Here is a 24,428-nt window from a genome sequence, read left to right as displayed (position 1 = left end):
CAGGGTGGCCTCCCCAGATGGCGTCTCCTCCACGGAGACGCGACGGGGCTCCTCCCTGGTCAACGCCGGAGCCCGAGCCGGAACCGCGAGCGTAGGTGGAGCAGCCGCAACTCGAGGTGGTGGCGGTGGGGGAGGGATGGAGGACAACGCCGGAGGAGGTGGAGATGGAGGCCTCACCACCAGCGGGAGAGTCTGAAGGACCTGTACGTGAGCTTCAGACACATTCACACACAACAAAATGGCATCAGCACAATGATAGTCATGGGGCAACACACAGGCAGGCAAGACTAAGTGAGTCTGAGTGTTAATGACGTGCAGCATGCCAGTGATTAGATGACGTGCAGAATGCAAGTAATTAGATGACGTACAGCATGCCAGTGATGGGGCAGATGGTTTAGTGCTACAAGGTGAATGTCAAGAGATGCAGCAGGGCCAAGGGAAGTAGACATGTGAAGGTGGTTAAGCAAATCTACATTGCCACTACGTTCTACACATCTACCACCGACAAAGACGGCTACATTACCTGCCAAACCTACCTTTGGTCTTCAAGCATCAGCTGTAGAGACCAGTAAATGAAACCATTACAGTTAATACAAAAATACCGCCAGAAGAATATATATTGAGGGCAAATGTTACAGTGTGACGTGTCCAGTGTGGTGCCAGTTACCCGTTTCTAAGTCAGTGGCCATCTGGACCAGATCCTCGTCCGTCACCTCTGTGGGGGGGGGGGGCGGCGGCGGAACCGAGGGGCACTGGTCTCTGACGGATGTAGACACCGCTGTGGGGTGGGAGGGCAATGGTTAGTTAATCCTGTACACTGAACCACTGTTGTGTTAAAGAGAAAGAAAGAGATCTACCTGGAACTGCAGGCCGTGCTGGTGTGGTCATCAGCTTCCTGACCTTGGCCTGCAGCTCACCTGGGGCCATTGGACGCCTTCCCAGTAGGGCCGAGAACATGGGAGCGATCGGCTTGCGCGGCGGCAGCGCGGTGGAAGCAGCGGCCTTGCTGGGGCCACTGCTGGTGGTGGGGGTGCTGCTGCTGCTGCTGCTGCTGCTGCTGGTGGGAGGTGGGGGGGTAGCAGCCACCTCTGCCGACCGCTCCTTGTCTCGGCCCAGGATGTACTTCCTGGCGGCGTCCATCGAGGTCCCAGGCTGCGGTGTCTTCCGCCGTAGCCACTTGACAAAGCTGCAAGACAATGATCAAAGATTAACACGCATATCAACAAGTCACAGCACCCTGTCGACAGTTCACTGCCCTTCACCACAACAGGACTTACTTCTGGTGCTGCTTCTCCTTGGAGTCGTACAGGTCCTTCAGGGTGGCCTCCTTGTAGTCCCCAAAGCCAACAAGCGCCTCGCCCTCACACCCGGGCTGAGTGGCGCGAGCCCGGGCCTCCTCGTGCACCCGGTGGTAACGCAGCTGCTCAGCAAAAGCAGGGTGGGCGCACGAGTACCGGGCGAGTGCGTCCTTGTTGGCCATAAGGGGGCTGTCGGAGGCACTTTTCTCCCGCTCCCGCTGGTGGCTGGCAACCAACTGCGTGGTGTAGCCCACGTCGTTCTCCAGGAGCCAACGGAAAGTTTGACCCTGGTACTTGCCAAACTGGATGCTGTGGCATCTCTGCACAGAACAGTAATGCCATGTGTCTGCTCTGATGCTTAAAGGGGTGGTAAAACACGATTTCACTTTTCTAACTGTGAAATGTTGCTGTTTGAGCATAAACAACATCTGCAAAGTTACAATGCTCAAAGTTCAAAGCAAAGGGAGTTATTTGCTTTTAAAGAAAAGGACTACAACAAACGGCTGGTAGGGACTACACGACATTCCTCCCAGGTTAGTGACATCAGCAACCCTAAAATGTACATAAACCCCGCCCCCGGGACACGCAGTCCATGTTGAGAAGAGGAAAAGTTGTTTTATAAGAAGAACATTTGTGAGTCAGCTCAAACTTTAGCATCCTTCTTTTCACATGCAATAAAAAGTCACTCTGTGTGCATCTCACAACAGTTCCTATAGGAGCGATTTATAGATTATCATGACAGAATTATGCTAATTGAAGATAGTTAACTCCACATCAGAAACATAAATTCATCAACTAACCATTCAGAGACGTCCTGTTGCATTCTACATGTTGTCACTTCTTCTTGAGTCTCTCCATCTTTGTCTGACTCTGTTTTATACCCCCCTGGTTTTTTTAAATTGTAAACATGGTTACTCACAGCTGATGTAGCCAGCGCATTTATTTATTAATTTCGAACGGTAAACAGTCAGATTCACCAGAACTCCTTTACTAGGTGTCCTCTGTCACTTTTTAACGGACATCCTGCAGCCAGAATCGAGTACTCACCCAGACCATGGTATAATAGAATGCTAATGCATAATTTAAATACATAAAAAAGCTCCACAAATAAAATAAATGGGCAAGACAATTAGCATGATCTTCATGAAGACAAATAAATGTTCTATAAATGTCATTAAGGACTGTTAACATGGCCTTTGTGAAGGCAGATTAACATTCTAAAATAAAGAACAGTCTTTTATGACTGTTTAATGACCCTCATGGGAGAAAATAAGTGTTCTAAAATAAAGAACAAGCATTTAAGACTATTAACATGGCCTTAACTGTGGGATCCCTATATACCCTTTGTTTAATTAAAATCTGTACAAGTACAACAAATATGTATAAATGTAATAATACATACGTACATATATTAATTATATATATAGGTCAGACATGGCCTATTTTAACAGAGAAGCATTCTGAAATAAAGAAGGACTGTTTCGTGGTTTTTATGAGGGCAAATAAATGTGCAAAAGTAAAAAACTATAATTTAGGGAAATTTACATGACTCATGAAGGCAGGTAAACCCTAAATTAGGTTTTGATATATATTAACATGGCATTTATTGAGGGCACATAAATGTTCTCAAATAAAAGAACAATCGTTAAATGTTCTAAAATAAATAATCATTATTAAGGACAATTTATATGACCGTTATGAAGGCAGATAAACCTTTTGAAATAAAGAACAATCACTTTGGAATAATTACATGCTCTTTATTAAATGCAATTAAATATTCCTTAATAATAAGAAACAGGACATTTACAATATTTACACAAATAACTATTTACAGTGAAGCATTTCTCCTCTCCTGCAGCCACTCTTCTACAGTCTTTCCCTCTGCTGTGGCACAGAAGAAGAAGCTGCCCACCCTGGTGTGCCCAAACTCTTTTTTTCTGGGCTGCCCACATCGACTGCATGTGTAATCTTTTCTTTCACGTTGCTGTGGAGGGGGCAGCCCTTGCTTCTGGGCTAAAAACTCTTCTGCCTTTCTCTTCCTCCACAAAGTTGTTCTGCTCAAAGATGGAGCAGAGAGTGACGCCGGCAGTGGAGCAGAGAGCGATGCTACCGGTGGAGCAGAGAGTGACGCCGGCGGTGGAGCAGAGAGAGATGCTACCGGTGGAGCAGAGAGTGACGCCAGCGGTGGAGCAGAGAGCGATGCTACCGGTGGAGCAGAGAGTGACGCCGGCGGTGGAGCAGAGAGCGATGCTACCGGTGGAGCAGAGAGTGACGCCGGCGGTGGAGCAGAGAGAGACGCTGGCGGTGGAGCAGACAGGGCGGGTGCTGATGCGGGGGGAGGATGTCGCTGATTGAGTGCTGATTGAGGTGCAGCGGGCACTGACGTCTTCTGTTTGGCTACAGGAAGAAGGGTGTTAGACACCATGCGGATCTGAGGCAAGGGCACACTCAGAGCCAGCACGTCTGCTTCCAGCTTCTTCCAGTAGTTGTTGTACCTGTTTAAAATGGCACAATTAATAGGATGAACAGAATATGAGAATTGTAAAATTCCTTTTATAGCTGGCTTTAAAAAGAAACTACTTACCAGACAGAAAGCGTCCGCTGATTGACCTCAAACAGCTGAATCCTTGCCCGTCCCCTCAGTGCTGGGCAGTTCCCCACCAGCCTCCGTATGGCCTGGTAGTCGTGTAGAACGGCAGCCCAGCGGTTCAATGAAACTCCCCACTTCACCTTCCCCGCTGGATGAATGGAGGAAAGCTCCAGACATACTGCCTCTACAATTCGACTAATATTGGGCCATTGCGCAGGGCCCGACCCCTGCCCCAGCACACACCTGTAAAATAAAATAGGGAATTATAAAGCATATAGTCATTTACATTATTAAAGCTCTGTGTGCAAATATTTAACTTACCGCTTCAGGCTCTCCTTTCCATGACAGGTGGAGGTTTTGGAGTGGGTGGCCTTAAACCTGCCTTGTAAGAGTCTCCCCTTGTGTCTCGTCGGATAGGAAACACCTTTTTTGTCACTGTCCGGCAGTCTGTCCCACAGCCGAACAATGTCAGTGGCTTCCCTATCTGAGACACAAGGCTTTTCTCTCAGCTCGACGAGGTACCTGGCCAGGTCCACCACTCTGTCAAAACCTGGTGTCCCGTCTGGTCCTCTGCACACCTAACAAGAAGAAAGAAGAAATTAGTGGATGGATAAAAAAAGTCCTCCATATGATGGCATGGCAAGGGATGCCTGCATGCATACATACATCTTCTTGGGGCTCAGGAGGCAGGTCCTGGGAGGACTGAGAGGGTGAGGCTGAATCCTGAGACAAGCGTACAGCTTCCTGGGTGGACACTAAGGAAAGAGGGGAGATGGTGTGGTCCTGCTCCTCTGCCTCATCCCCAAATCCCTCATCTTCTGCCTCCCCTAGGTCATCTGGGATTCTATCTGGGGCATCTGGGTCCCGCCCAAAGTCCTCCCTGAACTCCCAGGACTGCTGCGAGCACAGGTACTCCACCCCGATGAGCTCGCCTGACAAAACAAAATTAAATTGAAAACAAGGTTTTAAAACCGACACCTGTGCATTACAAAGAAAACAACAAAGCATGGCATTATAGACACATACCCGTGTACTGTCCTGGCTTTGAATGGTCTTGTACAAGACTACAGCCAAGAAGACGCTGACTGAGCTCATTGAGGCTGTGCTGGAGCGAGGCACTGTAGCAGCGCAGGGACGACGGGCCCTCATCCATTACGGTAGCAGCAGCAGCAGCAGCAGCGCGGTCCTCGTTCCACCGCTCCAAACCCTCAAGCAGATAAGCCTGGAAATTTTCCAGGTTAGCGCTCGTTCCTGATAAAAAAAAAAGGAAACATTAACACTAATTTATAATTACAAAAGAGATAAAAACAGACAATCACAAAAAAAAACATTGAGGTGGATGTGTGTAATCTCACCGGGTATGAAGCGGTTGAGGTGGTTGTGGAAGGACTCCAGGGAAGTGAAACCCCTAGCGCAGCGGTAGACAGGAAGTGTGAGCCCTCCCCTTGTCATACTTCCTGTCTGGGTGTACAGCTGCACACCAGGGGGGTCCTGGATGCAGGGAAGATGGCGTCTTTGCGTGTCCCATATGACGTCCATCCTCTCCTGGTCCACCAAGGGGATGCCCATGGTTTCCCTGGCGTCCTTGAAGGCCTCCAGCAACGTACAGATTAGCTGCTCTGTCTCCTCCACGCCACGTGTGCAGCGTCGACAGTGCAGCGCCAACTGTCTGGAGGTGAGCCTGCTGGTTAGCTGGTCATCAGTGAGGCCTCTGATGCCATGCTGTTGCTCTAGCTCCCTCATTTTGGCCTCCCTCAGCAGAGCCACATCTCCCTCGTCCCAGACGAAAATGCAGGCAGAGAGCTTCGCCATGAACAGACCGTAGAGCGGGTGGCTGTCAGTGTGCAGACCAGCGGCGAAGCGCCGCATGAAGTGCCACACATCGAGACGTACCACCACATCACTCCAGCCGCTGAACATGGCACCTGCTCTGGATGTGCCCACAGAAGAGCAGCAGTCTCTGTCCACATAAAGGAGCGTGGGGGGAGCGACACCAGCCGCCTCGTACCTCTTCACCAGGCCTGTGGTCATGGGCAGCAGTCCCTGACCCTCGTGTGAGGTGAGCACAGACATGAGGACCTGTCCGTGCTCATTGCCCACATTGGTGACCCAGGCTGCGGTCCCAGCTGCAGCTCCTGCCAGTTTTTTGGCCACCTGTTGTTGGAAAACAGAAAATTCAGTACAGATAACCTACAAATTTTTTATCTACACCTGTATATACACATTTGGGCCTTTGAAACTATTATTTGATTAATATGTTACCTTTTTTGTGGAGGCCATCTTCAGGATGGACCCAAAGACAGAGGTGACCCTGGCTTTGAGCTCACCATACCGGGACCGGATATCCTCTGCGTGGACAGAGAGGAGCCACTTGGCGGTTGGTACAGGCGGCTTGGGTGGTGGAGGTGAGATGGGCTGTGTGGTGGTGCCCTGGAACCGGTGACACACAGAGAGATATTGCAGGGACCTCTCCATCCATTCCTCACTATGCTGTTCACACAGCTTGTGATACAGCATAGAGACGCTGTTGCCGAGAGATCGCTCCCTCATCAACTTTGCCACATGCATATCACAAGAGAACCTGTTAAAACACACAGACAAAGGCAAAGTTTATTAAAGTTCCTTTAAAGTGTTATCTTTTCCAGAGCAGAGGAAAGGTGCGATGTTTCCCATACAAAAAGATAAAAAAACTGTACAGACTTTGATATTGTTTTAAGACTGACATCTATCGAAGGTCAAGCAAGGCTCAATGGGGGGCCGTTAACACATCTTGAATAGAACCTCAGCTGTCAGGCTAGGTGTCTCAAGGTGTTGGAATGTTATTGTTCTGAGCTTGACACCTTTGAAAGGTCAAGCAAAGATCAATGGGGGTGGGTCGCTCACACATTCTGTATAGAACCTTGACTGGCAGACACAGTGTCGTGGGGAAAAACTACAAAAGCTTGTTTTGTGTACAAATTATTACATGTAATTAATTTTAAAAGTACTAAGAAAAATATTATTTTTAAGTAATTTAAGTTACATTATTACCATTACATCCTAGTTAACGGTGTAACATGTTAGTAGGTAATTGCACCTGCAGTAAGAATAATTTTCTCATGACTCACCGGTAAGTGAGGATAGCTGGGAACATCCTGCGGTGAGCCGGATCCAGCTGGTCCAGGACGTCATAGGACCACGCGGCGAGCTTCTTGTGGCAGCGCTGACACTCCAGGTACTCTGTTGCCAGAAAATACCAGCCGTGTAAATTCAGCACCCGCCTCACTGTCTTGTAGAGCCCACATGATGTCAGTCGCCGACCAGACCGTCTGCAGTCTGGCGAGCTGCAGATCAGCTTGTAGGACCACATTCTGTAGGGCATCCACAAACACAGCGGCCAGGTGAAGAACACGTCCGGCGATGCTGGAGGCTGATGATACTGCAGACGAGGCTGGGGAGGGTACCACCACATCTGCAGGTTATCTGTCAGCGCTGCCCTTCCACCCTGGCGTCGGAAGAGGGAGCGGCCGATCCACTCGTGTTGTTCTTTTGGAAGGGAGTGCTTCCAGGCCTCAGGGAGAACAACCTATAGGAACACAAAAATATGTCATGTATGAATAAAAACAAAATGAGTAAATTAATAATAATATATATATATATATATATATATATATATATGTGCAAACTTCTGGTGTGAAAACTGTACCTCAGAAGCCGCTGACACCAGCCTTTGAGCGGCTCTTTGCTCCAAGCGAGGTGAGCGGATCGGCGCTGAAGGTGGTGGTGCTGGTGTAAGTACTGTGAAGAACACATCATTTTAATTTTGTAATTAGTACTAATGATTTAATAATTTGAAGACATTTATGGTTACATAACAATACCATATGATGTTAGGAAATGTATTAGTGATCACATAAGATCAGGTGAGCATGCTTTTTCTACACACAAAAGAAAACAAAACACTCACACTGTGGCTCCACCTCCATGGCTGAAGCCAGCAGATCTTCATCTGTTGGCTCTGAGGGCAGAAAAATTACAATGTTATTCATAATTCCATTAGAACGTGCATAGAATTACACCACTTATAGATCTAAAAACTCACTGTGTGCTGTGGCTGGCTGGGAATGGGAGCTTTGGGTGGGAGGAGGAGAAGTCAGGCGTGAAGGGTGCGGGACAGCAGGCTGGGATGCAGAGGATGACTTTTTTTCCCTTTGCTGGTCCCTCAGCAAGATGTACTTTTTCAGGGCGTCCATCTTGCTGCCTGTATTGGTGCCCTTGTGCCGGATGAACTCCACATAACTACATAAGAAACACAATAGTTTACATGATAAGAGTAAAATAAATACAAAACAGCAATACAATAACAAGCAAGCAGAAGCACATATTACCTTTTCCTCTCCCTGTCCTTAGCCTCATAGAGCTCCTTGTAGGTGCTCTTCTTGTGGACCCCAAAGCCCACCAGACAGTCACCCTCACAGCCAGGTAACGTGCCCTCTCTCTGGACTTTCTCTACGGTGGCTGCCTGCTTAGAAGGCCTAAGCACCAGCTCTCCAGCCTCCACACGCAGGTTGGGTGTGCTTTCCATTCTGCAACAGTAAAGCAATGCAAACAATGAAAACCCCCACTGAAAACCCCCATACACAATAAATATTCATGGAAAATTTTAAATCAGTGGCATTAGTACTAATTTTTTTCTTTTTAGTTATATATTTTTATAATTTTAAACGAATTTCGTTTTCTTTTTCCATAGTTGTTGATTATTCGGATCATAAAACTGACATAAAGTGAGTAAAGGGTCAAACGAACGCTCATCAGAAGAAGTCTGCATACATTATATTTTTGAGAGAAAAAAAAGTGGATTTACTGGCGTCGATGAAAATCATGAATGAAACTGTACATTTTATACAGAATTATATGTTTTACGTCAGCTGCTTATGAACTGCTCGATATATTAGCCCATTGTTTTTCTCACGCCACTTCTGCATGCATTGCACATAGTTAAAAGAAAGAAAACCTGCACTTTACTGGGTGTCGATGAAAATCATGAATGAAACTGTACTTTTTATACAGAATTATAAGGTTTAGGCGGGTCAAACGTCATTCCAACGTAACGACTCGGCATCACCCCAATTTTTTTTCACCCGCCTCTTCTGCATGCAGTACACTTTGATAAAAGGCTTATTATGTGCCTCTTTTAAAAATACAATACAGATAAAACAAGAGAAAGGGAAAGAAATATGCTTACTTACGTGCTCAACGAAAAAATACAGGGTAGAAAAACCCACAAAAAAAGAGAGCAAAAAGGCTAAAAAATGATCCGTGTGCAGAAAATTGCAGCGTTTTTAAAAAAACGTTTGTGTTAAATATTGTTTTAAATGGAGTAAAACAGCAAAAGATGGTTATTTCCGGTTATTTCGGGGCAATTCGTGATTCAGACAGAGTGAATCGAGTGAATGACGTCGGAGTCGACGTTGGCGCCGGCGACGAGGCCTCGGCCAATAGGAGCCGAGGCAGGGCTCCCGGCCAATGGGAGGAACCGCCTAGGGGAGGAACGAACGTCTCTGAAACATCACAAACTGCCATATGTAGCTGCCTGGTTTAAGAAAGATTGGACTCTTTGACTGATGATTCCCACCCTTTATTCGAATGTCCGTCATCACAGATAAAGGCACCGTCGAACAACGTCTCTGGAACGAACGTCTCTGAAACATCACAAACTGCCATATACTTAGCAAATATTGCTAATATGAATAATTGATGTGAGTAAGTGAGTGAGTGAGGTTGCAATTGGCATTGCACTTGAGATTGACATATATACATATATATATATTGTACAACTGGGCATGCGCAAAGGCGCTACTGGGCATGCGCAAAAACAGAGAAAAATGCGCGGTGGGGATGCTAAAGCTTCGCCATCGTTCTTCTCTGTTTTCGCGCATGCGCATTAGTGCCTTCGCGCATGCCCAGTCGCACAAACGCGGTACAAACGAGACACCATCAAAGCGTAGGATCGAATCCCGACCGAAGCACAAATATTAAACATTATATTACACACTATTATATTCATATTATGCCTATTTCATGTGTATACATAAAAGTAACATGCCGTGCGTTATTTGTTTCACCTTTTTCTGCATAGATATTAAAATCTGTTGTGTTAAACATTATATTGTATTTATATTGTTTATGTTAAATAATATACTGTATTCATATTGTTTCCCCTTTTTATATTGTTTCACCCTTTTCTGCATAGATATATTGTATTTATATTGTTTCACCTTTTTCTGCATATATATAAAAATTTGTTATGTTAAACATTATATTACATTTATATTATGTCAATAATTTTATTTCAATGTATAAATAAAAGTTACATGCCGTGTATTATTCGTTTCACCTTTTTCTTCAGTAAAAAAAATATCAATTAAATATCAGTAGTTGTTGTTGTTGTTGTAGTTGTTGTTGATGATGATGATGTATAGATGCAGAAAACACCAAACACAGCAGCAGTAGACTACAGTGTGAAATAGATTATTTATTTCAAACTACAATACAATAAAACATGATGATTTTGATGATGATGATGATGATAATAATAATACAAATAGAGCATCAGAGCAGACACATGGCATAAATGTTCTGGGGCGAGATGCAGAACAGTGGTATTGATGCAGAACAGTGGCACAAGGCTTCATTCCTCTTATTTTAAACCACATCAATCACAGCAGACAGACGCATAGTATAAGGGCTCATTACAGACATGCATGGATAAATAATGCAGCAGCATACAGTGTGAAGTACCAACGCGGCGGCAACAGAGCCAGTGGCAACTGGACGTAACTCCAAAGACAGTGACCACATTATTGAACATACCCACATGTCCAAAAGGCCTATATAACTTGTCAGCGCATAAAATCAGAACAGCACAAATGCATGACAATGTGTTATACAGGTGTGAATGTGTTATACAGGTGTGAATGGGACAGACAATGTTTTCTTTTCTTTTTCTTAAGCCATATGATAGGCAGCATACACACACAGTATAGGCCTATATAACTTGTCAGTGCAAAGAATCAGAATAGTACAAAGGCATGGCAATGTTATACAGGTGTGAATGGGATACACAATGTTTTTTTTGCTGTAGAAAAGTTGTGGCAGGTGTGGACCGGTGTTTGTAGGAAGCCTCCACACCGCGGCAAGGTCCCGGTCCTTGTGGAGGGTAAAGTCAATGTCTTTAAAAAACAAACAAACAAACACTGAAACAACTATATACACCTGCCCCAGCGAGAATGCGAAATCAGTCCGGGGCTCGACCCTGGTCCTTCATCTCCCTCAGCCAGTCCTCCACACTCTTACCCGCTGCGGCGGCAGAGCAAAAATGTACATTGCCGTAGCGGGTGTGTCCGGTCTCCCTCCGCTTTGGCTGGCCGCATCTCCTGCACTTTTGTTCTTGTGGCACGCCGGCCCGGGCAGCGACGACTGTTCCTGCCGCTGCCCTCTGCTCAGCCCTCTTCCTCCTCAGCCATTCAGTTTTGTACGCAGAGCGAGGCTGAGGAGGGGGAGCAGGAGGTGGTGCAGGCAGCCGAGGGCCGGCGTGATGTGCGGCGGCCAGCGGCAGAGGGAGGACGTGTGGGGCTGGCGTTGTCCGAGGGAGCGTTGGGATGGGGAGCACCCTCACACTCTGCTGGGGCAGTGAGAGGTCCAGAAAGAGAGGCTGTGTTGCCGGAAAAGGTCCTGTTGCAGCTGCAGCAGCCGGTGGTATGGCCAGGACAACAGCTGAGGGGGCAGGCGGTAAAGGCGCCAGTGGGCGCACTGGCGCTGGCAGAACAGGCACCGGTGCTGCCACGGCCGGTGCTGCTGCCAGAGGTCCCGCCGCCCTTGGCGCTGCTGTCCTCGCCTGGCCTGTTGCTGCTGCCGGAGAACGATCCACCGCTGTTGCTGGGCACGGCGCCGAACCCGCTGCCGCTGCCGCTGGTGGTCGTCCCTCTGCTGCAACGCCTGAAGCTAGCACAGTCCTCTCCTTCTCCCGCTGCATCCTGGTGAACCTGAAAACGGATTTCAACGTAGTGTTTTAGTTACATGTACAATTTTGAGAGCATGCCATTCAAGCATGTCATTACCATAACATCAAAAGCATCAAACATACCACAGCGAGAGGGTCCTGGCGTTCAGCTCAAAGAGCTGTATGGGCGCCCGAGCCATCAGCCTCTGGTGGCCCAGCACAAGGTCCCGGATGTGCTGGTACCGAAGCAGTATGCTGTCCCACCGCGACCTCCGGGCACCGCGCGCACGGCTGCCCGAGGGGATCAAGCGGCAGAGCTGGGTGCATACTGCCTCTACCAGCCGGCTTGCGCTGGGACTGCTGGCAGGTCCAGAGGTCTCTCCGACCAGGCAGCTGTGGACAATGGACAAAAACAATGACAGATATGAGCATGATAATGGGCAACATTACATAAAGCAGCTTGTTTGTACACCAGGGAAATGTATGATGGAAGCGTAGCCTTACCGTCTCAAGCTTTCCACACCAGGTATACTGGGGCGGCTTGGCTTGGCTGCCATGAAGCGCCCCTGAGCTGGCCTGTCCCTGTAGCGGGGAGGGTAAACCACTCGGGCCCTGTCGTACGGTGACAGGGCCTCGTAGAGCCTGATAAGCTCGTCTACCCTCCCCTCTGACAAGGCCGGGTCGTGACGCAACCCCACCAAGGCCGTGGCCAACTGGACCACGGCCAGGTACCCCGGCTGGTCATCCGGTCCTCTGTAGTCCTGCAGACACACAAGAAGAGATGGAAAACAATAAGTCAGGTGGATGGAACAGAGCGAGCGCAGTTTTTGGTGATGCGAGATGCACTGCAGTCGCAGACCACAAAGAGATGGCGTGCTTACCTCAGCAGCCTGCTGAGGCTCTGGCGAGGACCGGCCGGGGGAGTGGGGTGCGGGCTCGGGGGCACCGGTCGGACTGGATGGCTCGGGCGCGGGTGCGTCAGCCGGTCGCCCTGACCGCGGGTCCGTCTGAGGAGCTGGGAACTCGCCAGGCACGTGCAGGGTGAGGTCCTCCACCTCCTGCGGGCCGTCGGCGAGCTCGTCATCCTCGACGAGTTGGGGAACGTCCCCCCCCGCGTCCGGAATGTCAGGGTCCAAGCTGACGTCCTGCAGCACTCTGCCCGTCTGGGAGTACAGGTACTCGATGCCGATGAGTTCCCCTGAAGTACAACAACACAAATCGCATCAGTCAGTCTGGTACAAATATCATTCAGTGTGGACACGTGTAAGCGCGGTGGCTTGAGTGTTCTTACCCGTGTACTCCCTGGGCTTGGTGTAATCCTTGACCACACTCGTGCCAAGCACCCTTTGGCTGAGCTGGTCAAGGGAGTGCTGCAGGGGGCCATTGTAGGAGCGGAGCAGCGGCCGTCCCTCCTGTGCCACGGACGCCGCCCTGTCGGCGTTCCACCGCGTCAACCCCTCCAGGAGAAATGCCTGGAAGTGCCAGGGATTGGCACTTTCTCCTGAGGAGGAACACAGATCTGTTTAGCAGTTTATTCAGTGCACACAATGTGAATGACAGCGAGTCGATGACAGTGAAAGATTGACATGACAGTGAAGCATGTGAAACATACCTGGAATGAAGCGGTTGAGATGCAGGTGGAACGACTCCAGGGACGTGGAGCCTCGTGCACAACGGTACACCGGCAGGCTGATCCCCCCCTTGGTCACCCTGCCGGTCTCAGTGTACAGCTCCACGCCCGGCGGGTCCTGGATGCAATGGAGGTGGCGCCGCTGCTCCGTCCAGATCTTCTGGATGCGGTCTTGGTCCAGCAGGGAAATCCCCATGGTGTCTCGTCCGTTGGCACCGCCGAAGGTTTCCAGGAGGTCACCGATCAGCCGCTCCGTCTCCGCCGCTCCACGCGTGCGGCGACGGCAATGGAGAGCCATATTCTTGCGGCTGACGTGCCTCCACACTCCGGCGTCGGACGAGAAGGTCATCCCCTGCGCCTCAAGCATCCTCTTCTTCGCCTTGAGCAACCGGGCTGCGTCCTCTGGGTCCCACAGGAAGATGCACGAAGACAGCTGCTGCAGGAAGGGTTTATACAGCTGGTGGCTCTCGGTGGTGACACCTGTTATGGAAAAATGCATGTTACATCAAGTTATGGAACCATGATGTCTCTTACTGTGATGCTGTTTGTTTAATTATTGTTTTTGCCACAACGCACCTGACGCGAACCGCCGCATCAGGTGCCAGATGTCCAGCCGGACCACCAGCTTGTCCCACTTCCCGAACATGTCAGCTGTCTTGGATCCCCCGTGGGACGAACAACAGTCCCGGTCGACGTAGAGGAGCTGAGGCGGCTCCACCCCAGCGTCCCGATACCGCCGCATTAACCCCGCAGCCATGGACAACAGGCCGGCACCCTCGGCGTCCGTGAGCACGGACATGAGCACCTGTCCGTGCTCGTTGCCGACGTTCGTTGCCCACGCTGCGGTCTGGGCGGCAGCACCGGCGAGCTTCCGGGTCACCTGTTTGAAAGAATAAAGCATCTCAGTAAGGCTGCACGCACATAGCCAGAGCGTGATACTCCGCACCACATTTATATACATATATATTTATACATACATAGCACCACATTTACCTTCTTGGTCGAATCCATCTTCAAGACCGTTCCGAAGACGGAGGTGACCCGGGCCTTCACGTCCTCCAGGCGGGAGAGGATGTCGTGGCAGTACACCATTAACAGCCACGCGTACTGGGGCACGGGTGGCGGTTTTGGTGGTGGGGTGCACATGCGCACGACACCTCGCGACGTGAAGGGCTCCATGACGCTGAGGTAGTGTATGGACCGCCGCATCCAGGCCTCTGTGTGTGCCTCACAGAGTTTTTTGTACAGCTGCGTGGCGCTGTTCCCCCGAGTACGCTCACGCAGCTGGATGATTACCCGCCGGTCGCAGGCGAGCCTACAGAGAGGAGCACATCATGTGTTACAGAAGAGCCACACACAGACACACTGTGACAGTGTTCAGACAGGTACTTACTTGTAGGTGAGGATTGCCGGCAAGAGGGCGCAACACACAGACACACTGTGACAGTGGTCAGACAGCTACTTACTTGTAGGTGAGGATTGCCGGGAAGAGGGCGCCACAAACAGACATACTGTGACAGTGTTCAGACAGCTACTTACTTGTAGGTGAGGATTGCCGGGAAGAGGGCGCGATGCCCCTCTCCCAGCTGACCCACGACCTCCTGCGACCAGGCAGCTACCTTCCTCTTACACCGACGGCACTCCAGGTACTCGGTGGCCATCAAGTACCAGCCGTCGATGTCCAGGACCCTCCGGATGGTCCTGTAGAGCCCACACTTGGTGAGGGCCCTATTACAGCATGTCGGCCGGACGCCCCACAGACGCAGGGGCGTCCAGAGGAACAGCCGACACGCGAAGAAGGCAGCTGGTGAGGCGGATGGCTGAGTGTAACTCGGCCGGGGCTGAGGGGGGTCCCACCACAGCTTGAGGTCTGTGGTGAGTTTGGTCCTCCCCTCGCTGTCTGTCTTGAACAGCTCCCGGCCGATCCACTCCTGCTCTTCCACGGTGAGAGCTGTCCGCCAGCTCTCAGGCAACCGGGACTGTGAGGGAAAAAAACAACACAAACAAACACACTGTAAGGAGGCTGAGAGGAGGTGCTGCATGCAGTTTGACAGTCAACTTCACTGAGTTGTGCCGTCCATGAGTACGGGCACGGTGTGTGTGTGTGTGTGTGTGTGTGTGTGTGTCTGTGTTTGTGTTTGTACCTCAGCCGAAGCAGGAGTGGGCGTTGCGGGCTGCTCCACTTTCCTCTCCTTCCTCTTCCTCTTCTCCGGCGCTGGTGCCAGGGTGGCCTCCCCAGATGGCGTCTCCTCCACGGAGACGCGACGGGGCTCCTCCCTGGTCAACGCCGGAGCCCGAGCCGGAACCGCGAGCGTAGGTGGAGCAGCCGCAACTCGAGGTGGTGGCGGTGGGGGAGGGATGGAGGACAACGCCGGAGGAGGTGGAGATGGAGGCCTCACCACCAGCGGGAGAGTCTGAAGGACCTGTACGTGAGCTTCAGACACATTCACACACAACAAAATGGCATCAGCACAATGATAGTCATGGGGCAACACACAGGCAGGCAAGACTAAGTGAGTCTGAGTGTTAATGACGTGCAGCATGCCAGTGATTAGATGACGTGCAGAATGCAAGTAATTAGATGACGTACAGCATGCCAGTGATGGGGCAGATGGTTTAGTGCTACAAGGTGAATGTCAAGAGATGCAGCAGGGCCAAGGGAAGTAGACATGTGAAGGTGGTTAAGCAAATCTACATTGCCACTACGTTCTACACATCTACCACCGACAAAGACGGCTACATTACCTGCCAAACCTACCTTTGGTCTTCAAGCATCAGCTGTAGAGACCATCAAATGAAACCATTACAGTTAATACAAAAATACCGCCAGAAGAATATATATTGAGGGCAAATGTTACAGTGTGACGTGTCCAGTGTGGTGCCAGTTACCCGTTTCTAAGTCAGTGGCCATCTGGACCAGATCCTCGTCCGTCACCTCTGTGGGGGGGGGGGGCGGCGGCGGAACCGAGGGGCACTGGTCTCTGACGGATGTAGACACCGCTGTGGGGTGGGAGGGCAATGGTTAGTTAATCCTGTACACTGAACCACTGTTGTGTTAAAGAGAAAGAAAGAGATCTACCTGGAACTGCAGGCCGTGCTGGTGTGGTCATCAGCTTCCTGACCTTGGCCTGCAGCTCACCTGGGGCCATTGGACGCCTTCCCAGTAGGGCCGAGAACATGGGAGCGATCGGCTTGCGCGGCGGCAGCGCGGTGGAAGCAGCGGCCTTGCTGGGGCCACTGCTGGTGGTGGGGGTGCTGCTGCTGCTGCTGCTGCTGCTGCTGGTGGGAGGTGGGGGGGTAGCAGCCACCTCTGCCGACCGCTCCTCGTCTCGGCCCAGGATGTACTTCCTGGCGGCGTCCATCGAGGTCCCAGGCTGCGGTGTCTTCCGCCGTAGCCACTTGACAAAGCTGCAAGACAATGATCAAAGATTAACACGCATATCAACAAGTCACAGCACCCTGTCGACAGTTCACTGCCCTTCACCACAACAGGACTTACTTCTGGTGCTGCTTCTCCTTGGAGTCGTACAGGTCCTTCAGGGTGGCCTCCTTGTAGTCCCCAAAGCCAACAAGCGCCTCGCCCTCACACCCGGGCTGAGTGGCGCGAGCCCGGGCCTCCTCGTGCACCCGGTGGTAACGCAGCTGCTCAGCAAAAGCAGGGTGGGCGCACGAGTACCGGGCGAGTGCGTCCTTGTTGGCCATAAGGGGGCTGTCGGAGGCACTTTTCTCCCGCTCCCGCTGGTGGCTGGCAACCAACTGCGTGGTGTAGCCCACGTCGTTCTCCAGGAGCCAACGGAAAGTTTGACCCTGGTACTTGCCAAACTGGATGCTGTGGCATCTCTGCACAGAACAGTAATGCCATGTGTCTGCTCTGATGCTTAAAGGGGTGGTAAAACACGATTTCACTTTTCTAACTGTGAAATGTTGCTGTTTGAGCATAAACAACATCTGCAAAGTTACAATGCTCAAAGTTCAAAGCAAAGGGAGTTATTTGCTTTTAAAGAAAAGGACTACAACAAACGGCTGGTAGGGACTACACGACATTCCTCCCAGGTTAGTGACATCAGCAACCCTAAAATGTACATAAACCCCGCCCCCGGGACACGCAGTCCATGTTGAGAAGAGGAAAAGTTGTTTTATAAGAAGAACATTTGTGAGTCAGCTCAAACTTTAGCATCCTTCTTTTCACATGCAATAAAAAGTCACTCTGTGTGCATCTCACAACAGTTCCTATAGGAGCGATTTATAGATTATCATGACAGAATTATGCTAATTGAAGATAGTTAACTCCACATCAGAAACATAAATTCATCAACTAACCATTCAGAGACGTCCTGTTGCATTCTACATGTTGTCACTTCTTCTTGAGTCTCTCCATCTTTGTCTGACTCTGTTTTATACCCCCCTGGTTTTTTTAAATTGTAAACATGGTTACTCACAGCTGATGTAGCCAGCGCATTTATTTATTAATTTCGAACGGTAAACAGTCAGATTCACCAGAACTCCTTTACTAGGTGTCCTCTGTCACTTTTTAACGGACATCCTGCAGCCAGAATCGAGTACTCACCCAGACCATGGTATAATAGAATGCTAATGCATAATTTAAATACATAAAAAAGCTCCACAAATAAAATAAATGGGCAAGACAATTAGCATGATCTTCATGAAGACAAATAAATGTTCTATAAATGTCATTAAGGACTGTTAACATGGCCTTTGTGAAGGCAGATTAACATTCTAAAATAAAGAACAGTCTTTTATGACTGTTTAATGACCCTCATGGGAGAAAATAAGTGTTCTAAAATAAAGAACAAGCATTTAAGACTATTAACATGGCCTTAACTGTGGGATCCCTATATACCCTTTGTTTAATTAAAATCTGTACAAGTACAACAAATATGTATAAATGTAATAATACATACGTACATATATTAATTATATATATAGGTCAGACATGGCCTATTTTAACAGAGAAGCATTCTGAAATAAAGAAGGACTGTTTCGTGGTTTTTATGAGGGCAAATAAATGTGCAAAAGTAAAAAACTATAATTTAGGGAAATTTACATGACTCATGAAGGCAGGTAAACCCTAAATTAGGTTTTGATATATATTAACATGGCATTTATTGAGGGCACATAAATGTTCTCAAATAAAAGAACAATCGTTAAATGTTCTAAAATAAATAATCATTATTAAGGACAATTTATATGACCGTTATGAAGGCAGATAAACCTTTTGAAATAAAGAACAATCACTTTGGAATAATTACATGCTCTTTATTAAATGCAATTAAATATTCCTTAATAATAAGAAACAGGACATTTACAATATTTACACAAATAACTATTTACAGTGAAGCATTTCTCCTCTCCTGCAGCCACTCTTCTACAGTCTTTCCCTCTGCTGTGGCACAGAAGAAGAAGCTGCCCACCCTGGTGTGCCCAAACTCTTTTTTTCTGGGCTGCCCACATCGACTGCATGTGTAATCTTTTCTTTCACGTTGCTGTGGAGGGGGCAGCCCTTGCTTCTGGGCTAAAAACTCTTCTGCCTTTCTCTTCCTCCACAAAGTTGTTCTGCTCAAAGATGGAGCAGAGAGTGACGCCGGCAGTGGAGCAGAGAGCGATGCTACCGGTGGAGCAGAGAGTGACGCCGGCGGTGGAGCAGAGAGAGATGCTACCGGTGGAGCAGAGAGTGACGCCAGCGGTGGAGCAGAGAGCGATGCTACCGGTGGAGCAGAGAGTGACGCCGGCGGTGGAGCAGAGAGCGATGCTACCGGTGGAGCAGAGAGTGACGCCGGCGGTGGAGCAGAGAGAGACGCTGGCGGTGGAGCAGACAGGGCGGGTGCTGATGCGGGGGGAGGATGTCGCTGATTGAGTGCTGATTGAGGTGCAGCGGGCACTGACGTCTTCTGTTTGGCTACAGGAAGAAGGGTGTTAGACACCATGCGGATCTGAGGCAAGGGCACACTCAGAGCCAGCACGTCTGCTTCCAGCTTCTTCCAGTAGTTGTTGTACCTGTTTAAAATGGCACAATTAATAGGATGAACAGAATATGAGAATTGTAAAATTCCTTTTATAGCTGGCTTTAAAAAGAAACTACTTACCAGACAGAAAGCGTCCGCTGATTGACCTCAAACAGCTGAATCCTTGCCCGTCCCCTCAGTGCTGGGCAGTTCCCCACCAGCCTCCGTATGGCCTGGTAGTCGTGTAGAACGGCAGCCCAGCGGTTCAATGAAACTCCCCACTTCACCTTCCCCGCTGGATGAATGGAGGAAAGCTCCAGACATACTGCCTCTACAATTCGACTAATATTGGGCCATTGCGCAGGGCCCGACCCCTGCCCCAGCACACACCTGTAAAATAAAATAGGGAATTATAAAGCATATAGTCATTTACATTATTAAAGCTCTGTGTGCAAATATTTAACTTACCGCTTCAGGCTCTCCTTTCCATGACAGGTGGAGGTTTTGGAGTGGGTGGCCTTAAACCTGCCTTGTAAGAGTCTCCCCTTGTGTCTCGTCGGATAGGAAACACCTTTTTTGTCACTGTCCGGCAGTCTGTCCCACAGCCGAACAATGTCAGTGGCTTCCCTATCTGAGACACAAGGCTTTTCTCTCAGCTCGACGAGGTACCTGGCCAGGTCCACCACTCTGTCAAAACCTGGTGTCCCGTCTGGTCCTCTGCACACCTAACAAGAAGAAAGAAGAAATTAGTGGATGGATAAAAAAAGTCCTCCATATGATGGCATGGCAAGGGATGCCTGCATGCATACATACATCTTCTTGGGGCTCAGGAGGCAGGTCCTGGGAGGACTGAGAGGGTGAGGCTGAATCCTGAGACAAGCGTACAGCTTCCTGGGTGGACACTAAGGAAAGAGGGGAGATGGTGTGGTCCTGCTCCTCTGCCTCATCCCCAAATCCCTCATCTTCTGCCTCCCCTAGGTCATCTGGGATTCTATCTGGGGCATCTGGGTCCCGCCCAAAGTCCTCCCTGAACTCCCAGGACTGCTGCGAGCACAGGTACTCCACCCCGATGAGCTCGCCTGACAAAACAAAATTAAATTGAAAACAAGGTTTTAAAACCGACACCTGTGCATTACAAAGAAAACAACAAAGCATGGCATTATAGACACATACCCGTGTACTGTCCTGGCTTTGAATGGTCTTGTACAAGACTACAGCCAAGAAGACGCTGACTGAGCTCATTGAGGCTGTGCTGGAGCGAGGCACTGTAGCAGCGCAGGGACGACGGGCCCTCATCCATTACGGTAGCAGCAGCAGCAGCAGCAGCGCGGTCCTCGTTCCACCGCTCCAAACCCTCAAGCAGATAAGCCTGGAAATTTTCCAGGTTAGCGCTCGTTCCTGATAAAAAAAAAAGGAAACATTAACACTAATTTATAATTACAAAAGAGATAAAAACAGACAATCACAAAAAAAAACATTGAGGTGGATGTGTGTAATCTCACCGGGTATGAAGCGGTTGAGGTGGTTGTGGAAGGACTCCAGGGAAGTGAAACCCCTAGCGCAGCGGTAGACAGGAAGTGTGAGCCCTCCCCTTGTCATACTTCCTGTCTGGGTGTACAGCTGCACACCAGGGGGGTCCTGGATGCAGGGAAGATGGCGTCTTTGCGTGTCCCATATGACGTCCATCCTCTCCTGGTCCACCAAGGGGATGCCCATGGTTTCCCTGGCGTCCTTGAAGGCCTCCAGCAACGTACAGATTAGCTGCTCTGTCTCCTCCACGCCACGTGTGCAGCGCCAACTGTCTGGAGGTGAGCCTGCTGGTTAGCTGGTCATCAGTGAGGCCTCTGATGCCATGCTGTTGCTCTAGCTCCCTCATTTTGGCCTCCCTCAGCAGAGCCACATCTCCCTCGTCCCAGACGAAAATGCAGGCAGAGAGCTTCGCCATGAACAGACCGTAGAGCGGGTGGCTGTCAGTGTGCAGACCAGCGGCGAAGCGCCGCATGAAGTGCCACACATCGAGACGTACCACCACATCACTCCAGCCGCTGAACATGGCACCTGCTCTGGATGTGCCCACAGAAGAGCAGCAGTCTCTGTCCACATAAAGGAGCGTGGGGGGAGCGACACCAGCCACCTCGTACCTCTTCACCAGGCCTGTGGTCATGGGCAGCAGTCCCTGACCCTCGTGTGAGGTGAGCACAGACATGAGGACCTGTCCGTGCTCATTGCCCACATTGGTGACCCAGGCTGCGGTCCCAGCTGCAGCTCCTGCCAGTTTTTTGGCCACCTGTTGTTGGAAAACAGAAAATTCAGTACAGATAACCTACAAATTTTTTATCTACACCTGTATATACACATTTGGGCCTTTGAAACTAATATTTGATTAATATGTTACCTTTTTTGTGGAGGCCATCTTCAGGATGGACCCAAAGACAGAGGTGACCCTGGCTTTGAGCTCACCATACCGGGACCGGATATCCTCTGCGTGGACAGAGAGGAGCCACTTGGCGGTTGGTACAGGCGGCTTGGGTGGTGGAGGTGAGATGGGCTGTGTGGTGGTGCCATGGAACCGGTGACACACAGAGAGATATTGCAGGGACCTCTCCATCCATTCCTCACTATGCTGTTCACACAGCTTGTGATACAGCATAGAGACGCTGTTGCCGAGAGATCGCTCCCTCATCAACTTTGCCACATGCATATCACAAGAGAACCTGTTAAAACACACAGACAAAGGCAAAGTTTATTAAAGTTCCTTTAAAGTGTTATCTTTTCCAGAGCAGAGGAAAGGTGCGATGTTTCCCATACAAAAAGATAAAAAAACTGTACAGACTTTGATATTGTTTTAAGACTGACATCTATCGAAGGTCAAGCAAGGCTCAATGGGGGGCCGTTAACACATCTTGAATAGAACCTCAGCTGTCAGGCTAGGTGTCTCAAGGTGTTGGAATGTTATTGTTCTGAGCTTGACACCTTTGAAAGGTCAAGCAAAGATCAATGGGGGTGGGTCGTTCACACATTCTGTATAGAACCTTGACTGGCAGACACAGTGTCGTGGGGAAAAACTACAGAAGCTTGTTTTGTGTACAAATTATTACATGTAATTAATTTTAAAAGTACTAAGAAAAATATTATTTTTAAGTAATTTAAGTTACATTATTACCATTACATCCTAGTTAACGGTGTAACATGTTAGTAGGTAATTGCACCTGCAGTAAGAATAATTTTCTCATGACTCACCGGTAAGTGAGGATAGCTGGGAACATCCTGCGGTGAGCCGGATCCAGCTGGTCCAGGACGTCATAGGACCACGCGGCGAGCTTCTTGTGGCAGCGCTGACACTCCAGGTACTCTGTTGCCAGAAAATACCAGCCGTGTAAATTCAGCACCCGCCTCACTGTCTTGTAGAGCCCACATGATGTCAGTCGCCGACCAGACCGTCTGCAGTCTGGCGAGCTGCAGATCAGCTTGTAGGACCACATTCTGTAGGGCATCCACAAACACAGCGGCCAGGTGAAGAACACGTCCGGCGATGCTGGAGGCTGATGATACTGCAGACGAGGCTGGGGAGGGTACCACCACATCTGCAGGTTATCTGTCAGCGCTGCCCTTCCACCCTGGCGTCGGAAGAGGGAGCGGCCGATCCACTCGTGTTGTTCTTTTGGAAGGGAGTGCTTCCAGGCCTCAGGGAGAACAACCTATAGGAACACAAAAATATGTCATGTATGAATAAAAACAAAATGAGTAAATTAATAATAATATATATATATATATATATATATATATATATATATATATATATATATATGTGCAAACTTCTGGTGTGAAAACTGTACCTCAGAAGCCGCTGACACCAGCCTTTGAGCGGCTCTTTGCTCCAAGCGAGGTGAGCGGATCGGCGCTGAAGGTGGTGGTGCTGGTGTAAGTACTGTGAAGAACACATCATTTTAATTTTGTAATTAGTACTAATGATTTAATAATTTGAAGACATTTATGGTTACATAACAATACCATATGATGTTAGGAAATGTATTAGTGATCACATAAGATCAGGTGAGCATGCTTTTTCTACACACAAAAGAAAACAAAACACTCACACTGTGGCTCCACCTCCATGGCTGAAGCCAGCAGATCTTCATCTGTTGGCTCTGAGGGCAGAAAAATTACAATGTTATTCATAATTCCATTAGAACGTGCATAGAATTACACCACTTATAGATCTAAAAACTCACTGTGTGCTGTGGCTGGCTGGGAATGGGAGCTTTGGGTGGGAGGAGGAGAAGTCAGGCGTGAAGGGTGCGGGACAGCAGGCTGGGATGCAGAGGATGACTTTTTTTCCCTTTGCTGGTCCCTCAGCAAGATGTACTTTTTCAGGGCGTCCATCTTGCTGCCTGTATTGGTGCCCTTGTGCCGGATGAACTCCACATAACTACATAAGAAACACAATAGTTTACATGATAAGAGTAAAATAAATACAAAACAGCAATACAATAACAAGCAAGCAGAAGCACATATTACCTTTTCCTCTCCCTGTCCTTAGCCTCATAGAGCTCCTTGTAGGTGCTCTTCTTGTGGACCCCAAAGCCCACCAGACAGTCACCCTCACAGCCAGGTAACGTGCCCTCTCTCTGGACTTTCTCTACGGTGGCTGCCTGCTTAGAAGGCCTAAGCACCAGCTCTCCAGCCTCCACACGCAGGTTGGGTGTGCTTTCCATTCTGCAACAGTAAAGCAATGCAAACAATGAAAACCCCCACTGAAAACCCCCATACACAATAAATATTCATGGAAAATTTTAAATCAGTGGCATTAGTACTAATTTTTTTCTTTTTAGTTATATATTTTTATAATTTTAAACGAATTTCGTTTTCTTTTTCCATAGTTGTTGATTATTCGGATCATAAAACTGACATAAAGTGAGTAAAGGGTCAAACGAACGCTCATCAGAAGAAGTCTGCATACATTATA

General features: G+C 49.1%; 2 protein-coding genes across 2 annotated transcripts; both read right to left on the bottom strand.

Moving 5' to 3' along the window:
• Nucleotides 1-3,040: 3,040 nt before the first annotated feature.
• On the bottom strand, nucleotides 3,041-8,452 carry LOC143736386 (uncharacterized). The gene is made up of 12 exons (XM_077227126.1): nucleotides 8,256-8,452; nucleotides 7,970-8,166; nucleotides 7,835-7,885; nucleotides 7,574-7,665; nucleotides 6,996-7,453; nucleotides 6,151-6,469; nucleotides 5,244-6,042; nucleotides 4,915-5,139; nucleotides 4,555-4,820; nucleotides 4,210-4,466; nucleotides 3,883-4,131; nucleotides 3,041-3,793 (listed from the first exon to the last, which is right to left on the bottom strand). Exons 1-12 carry the CDS (start codon nucleotides 8,450-8,452, stop codon nucleotides 3,127-3,129), a joined length of 3,777 nt encoding a protein of 1,258 aa, XP_077083241.1. The 3' UTR covers nucleotides 3,041-3,126.
• Nucleotides 8,453-16,353: 7,901 nt separating this feature from the next.
• On the bottom strand, nucleotides 16,354-24,177 carry LOC143736385 (uncharacterized). The gene is made up of 16 exons (XM_077227125.1): nucleotides 23,981-24,177; nucleotides 23,695-23,891; nucleotides 23,560-23,610; nucleotides 23,299-23,390; nucleotides 22,703-23,160; nucleotides 21,858-22,176; nucleotides 21,091-21,749; nucleotides 20,965-21,017; nucleotides 20,636-20,860; nucleotides 20,276-20,541; nucleotides 19,931-20,187; nucleotides 19,604-19,852; nucleotides 19,178-19,514; nucleotides 16,999-17,339; nucleotides 16,579-16,907; nucleotides 16,354-16,499 (listed from the first exon to the last, which is right to left on the bottom strand). Exons 1-16 carry the CDS (start codon nucleotides 24,175-24,177, stop codon nucleotides 16,354-16,356), a joined length of 4,176 nt encoding a protein of 1,391 aa, XP_077083240.1.
• Between the last annotated feature and the right edge of the window lie 251 nt (nucleotides 24,178-24,428).

The sequence above is a fragment of the Siphateles boraxobius genome, unplaced genomic scaffold (assembly GCF_051911475.1).
Source record: "Siphateles boraxobius isolate OS27281-9 unplaced genomic scaffold, OSU_SipBor_1 13, whole genome shotgun sequence".
Classification (NCBI taxonomy): domain Eukaryota; kingdom Metazoa; phylum Chordata; class Actinopteri; order Cypriniformes; family Leuciscidae; genus Siphateles; species Siphateles boraxobius.
This window is presented reverse-complemented; position numbering and strand designations above follow the sequence as displayed.

Coding starts and splice junctions, on each gene's coding strand:
- LOC143736386 (XM_077227126.1), bottom strand. CDS start 8,452: ATGGAAAGCACACCCAACCTGCGTGTGGAGGCTGGAGAGCTGGTGCTT. Junction 7,666..7,834: donor CATGGAGGTGGAGCCACAGT/GTGAGTGTTTTG, acceptor TGTTCTTCACAG/TACTTACACCAGCACCACCA. Junction 4,821..4,914: donor AAAGCCAGGACAGTACACGG/GTATGTGTCTAT, acceptor TTGTTTTGTCAG/GCGAGCTCATCGGGGTGGAG.
- LOC143736385 (XM_077227125.1), bottom strand. CDS start 24,177: ATGGAAAGCACACCCAACCTGCGTGTGGAGGCTGGAGAGCTGGTGCTT. Junction 23,892..23,980: donor AAGGACAGGGAGAGGAAAAG/GTAATATGTGCT, acceptor TTTCTTATGTAG/TTATGTGGAGTTCATCCGGC. Junction 20,188..20,275: donor CTCCTGAGCCCCAAGAAGAT/GTATGTATGCAT, acceptor TCTTCTTGTTAG/GTGTGCAGAGGACCAGACGG.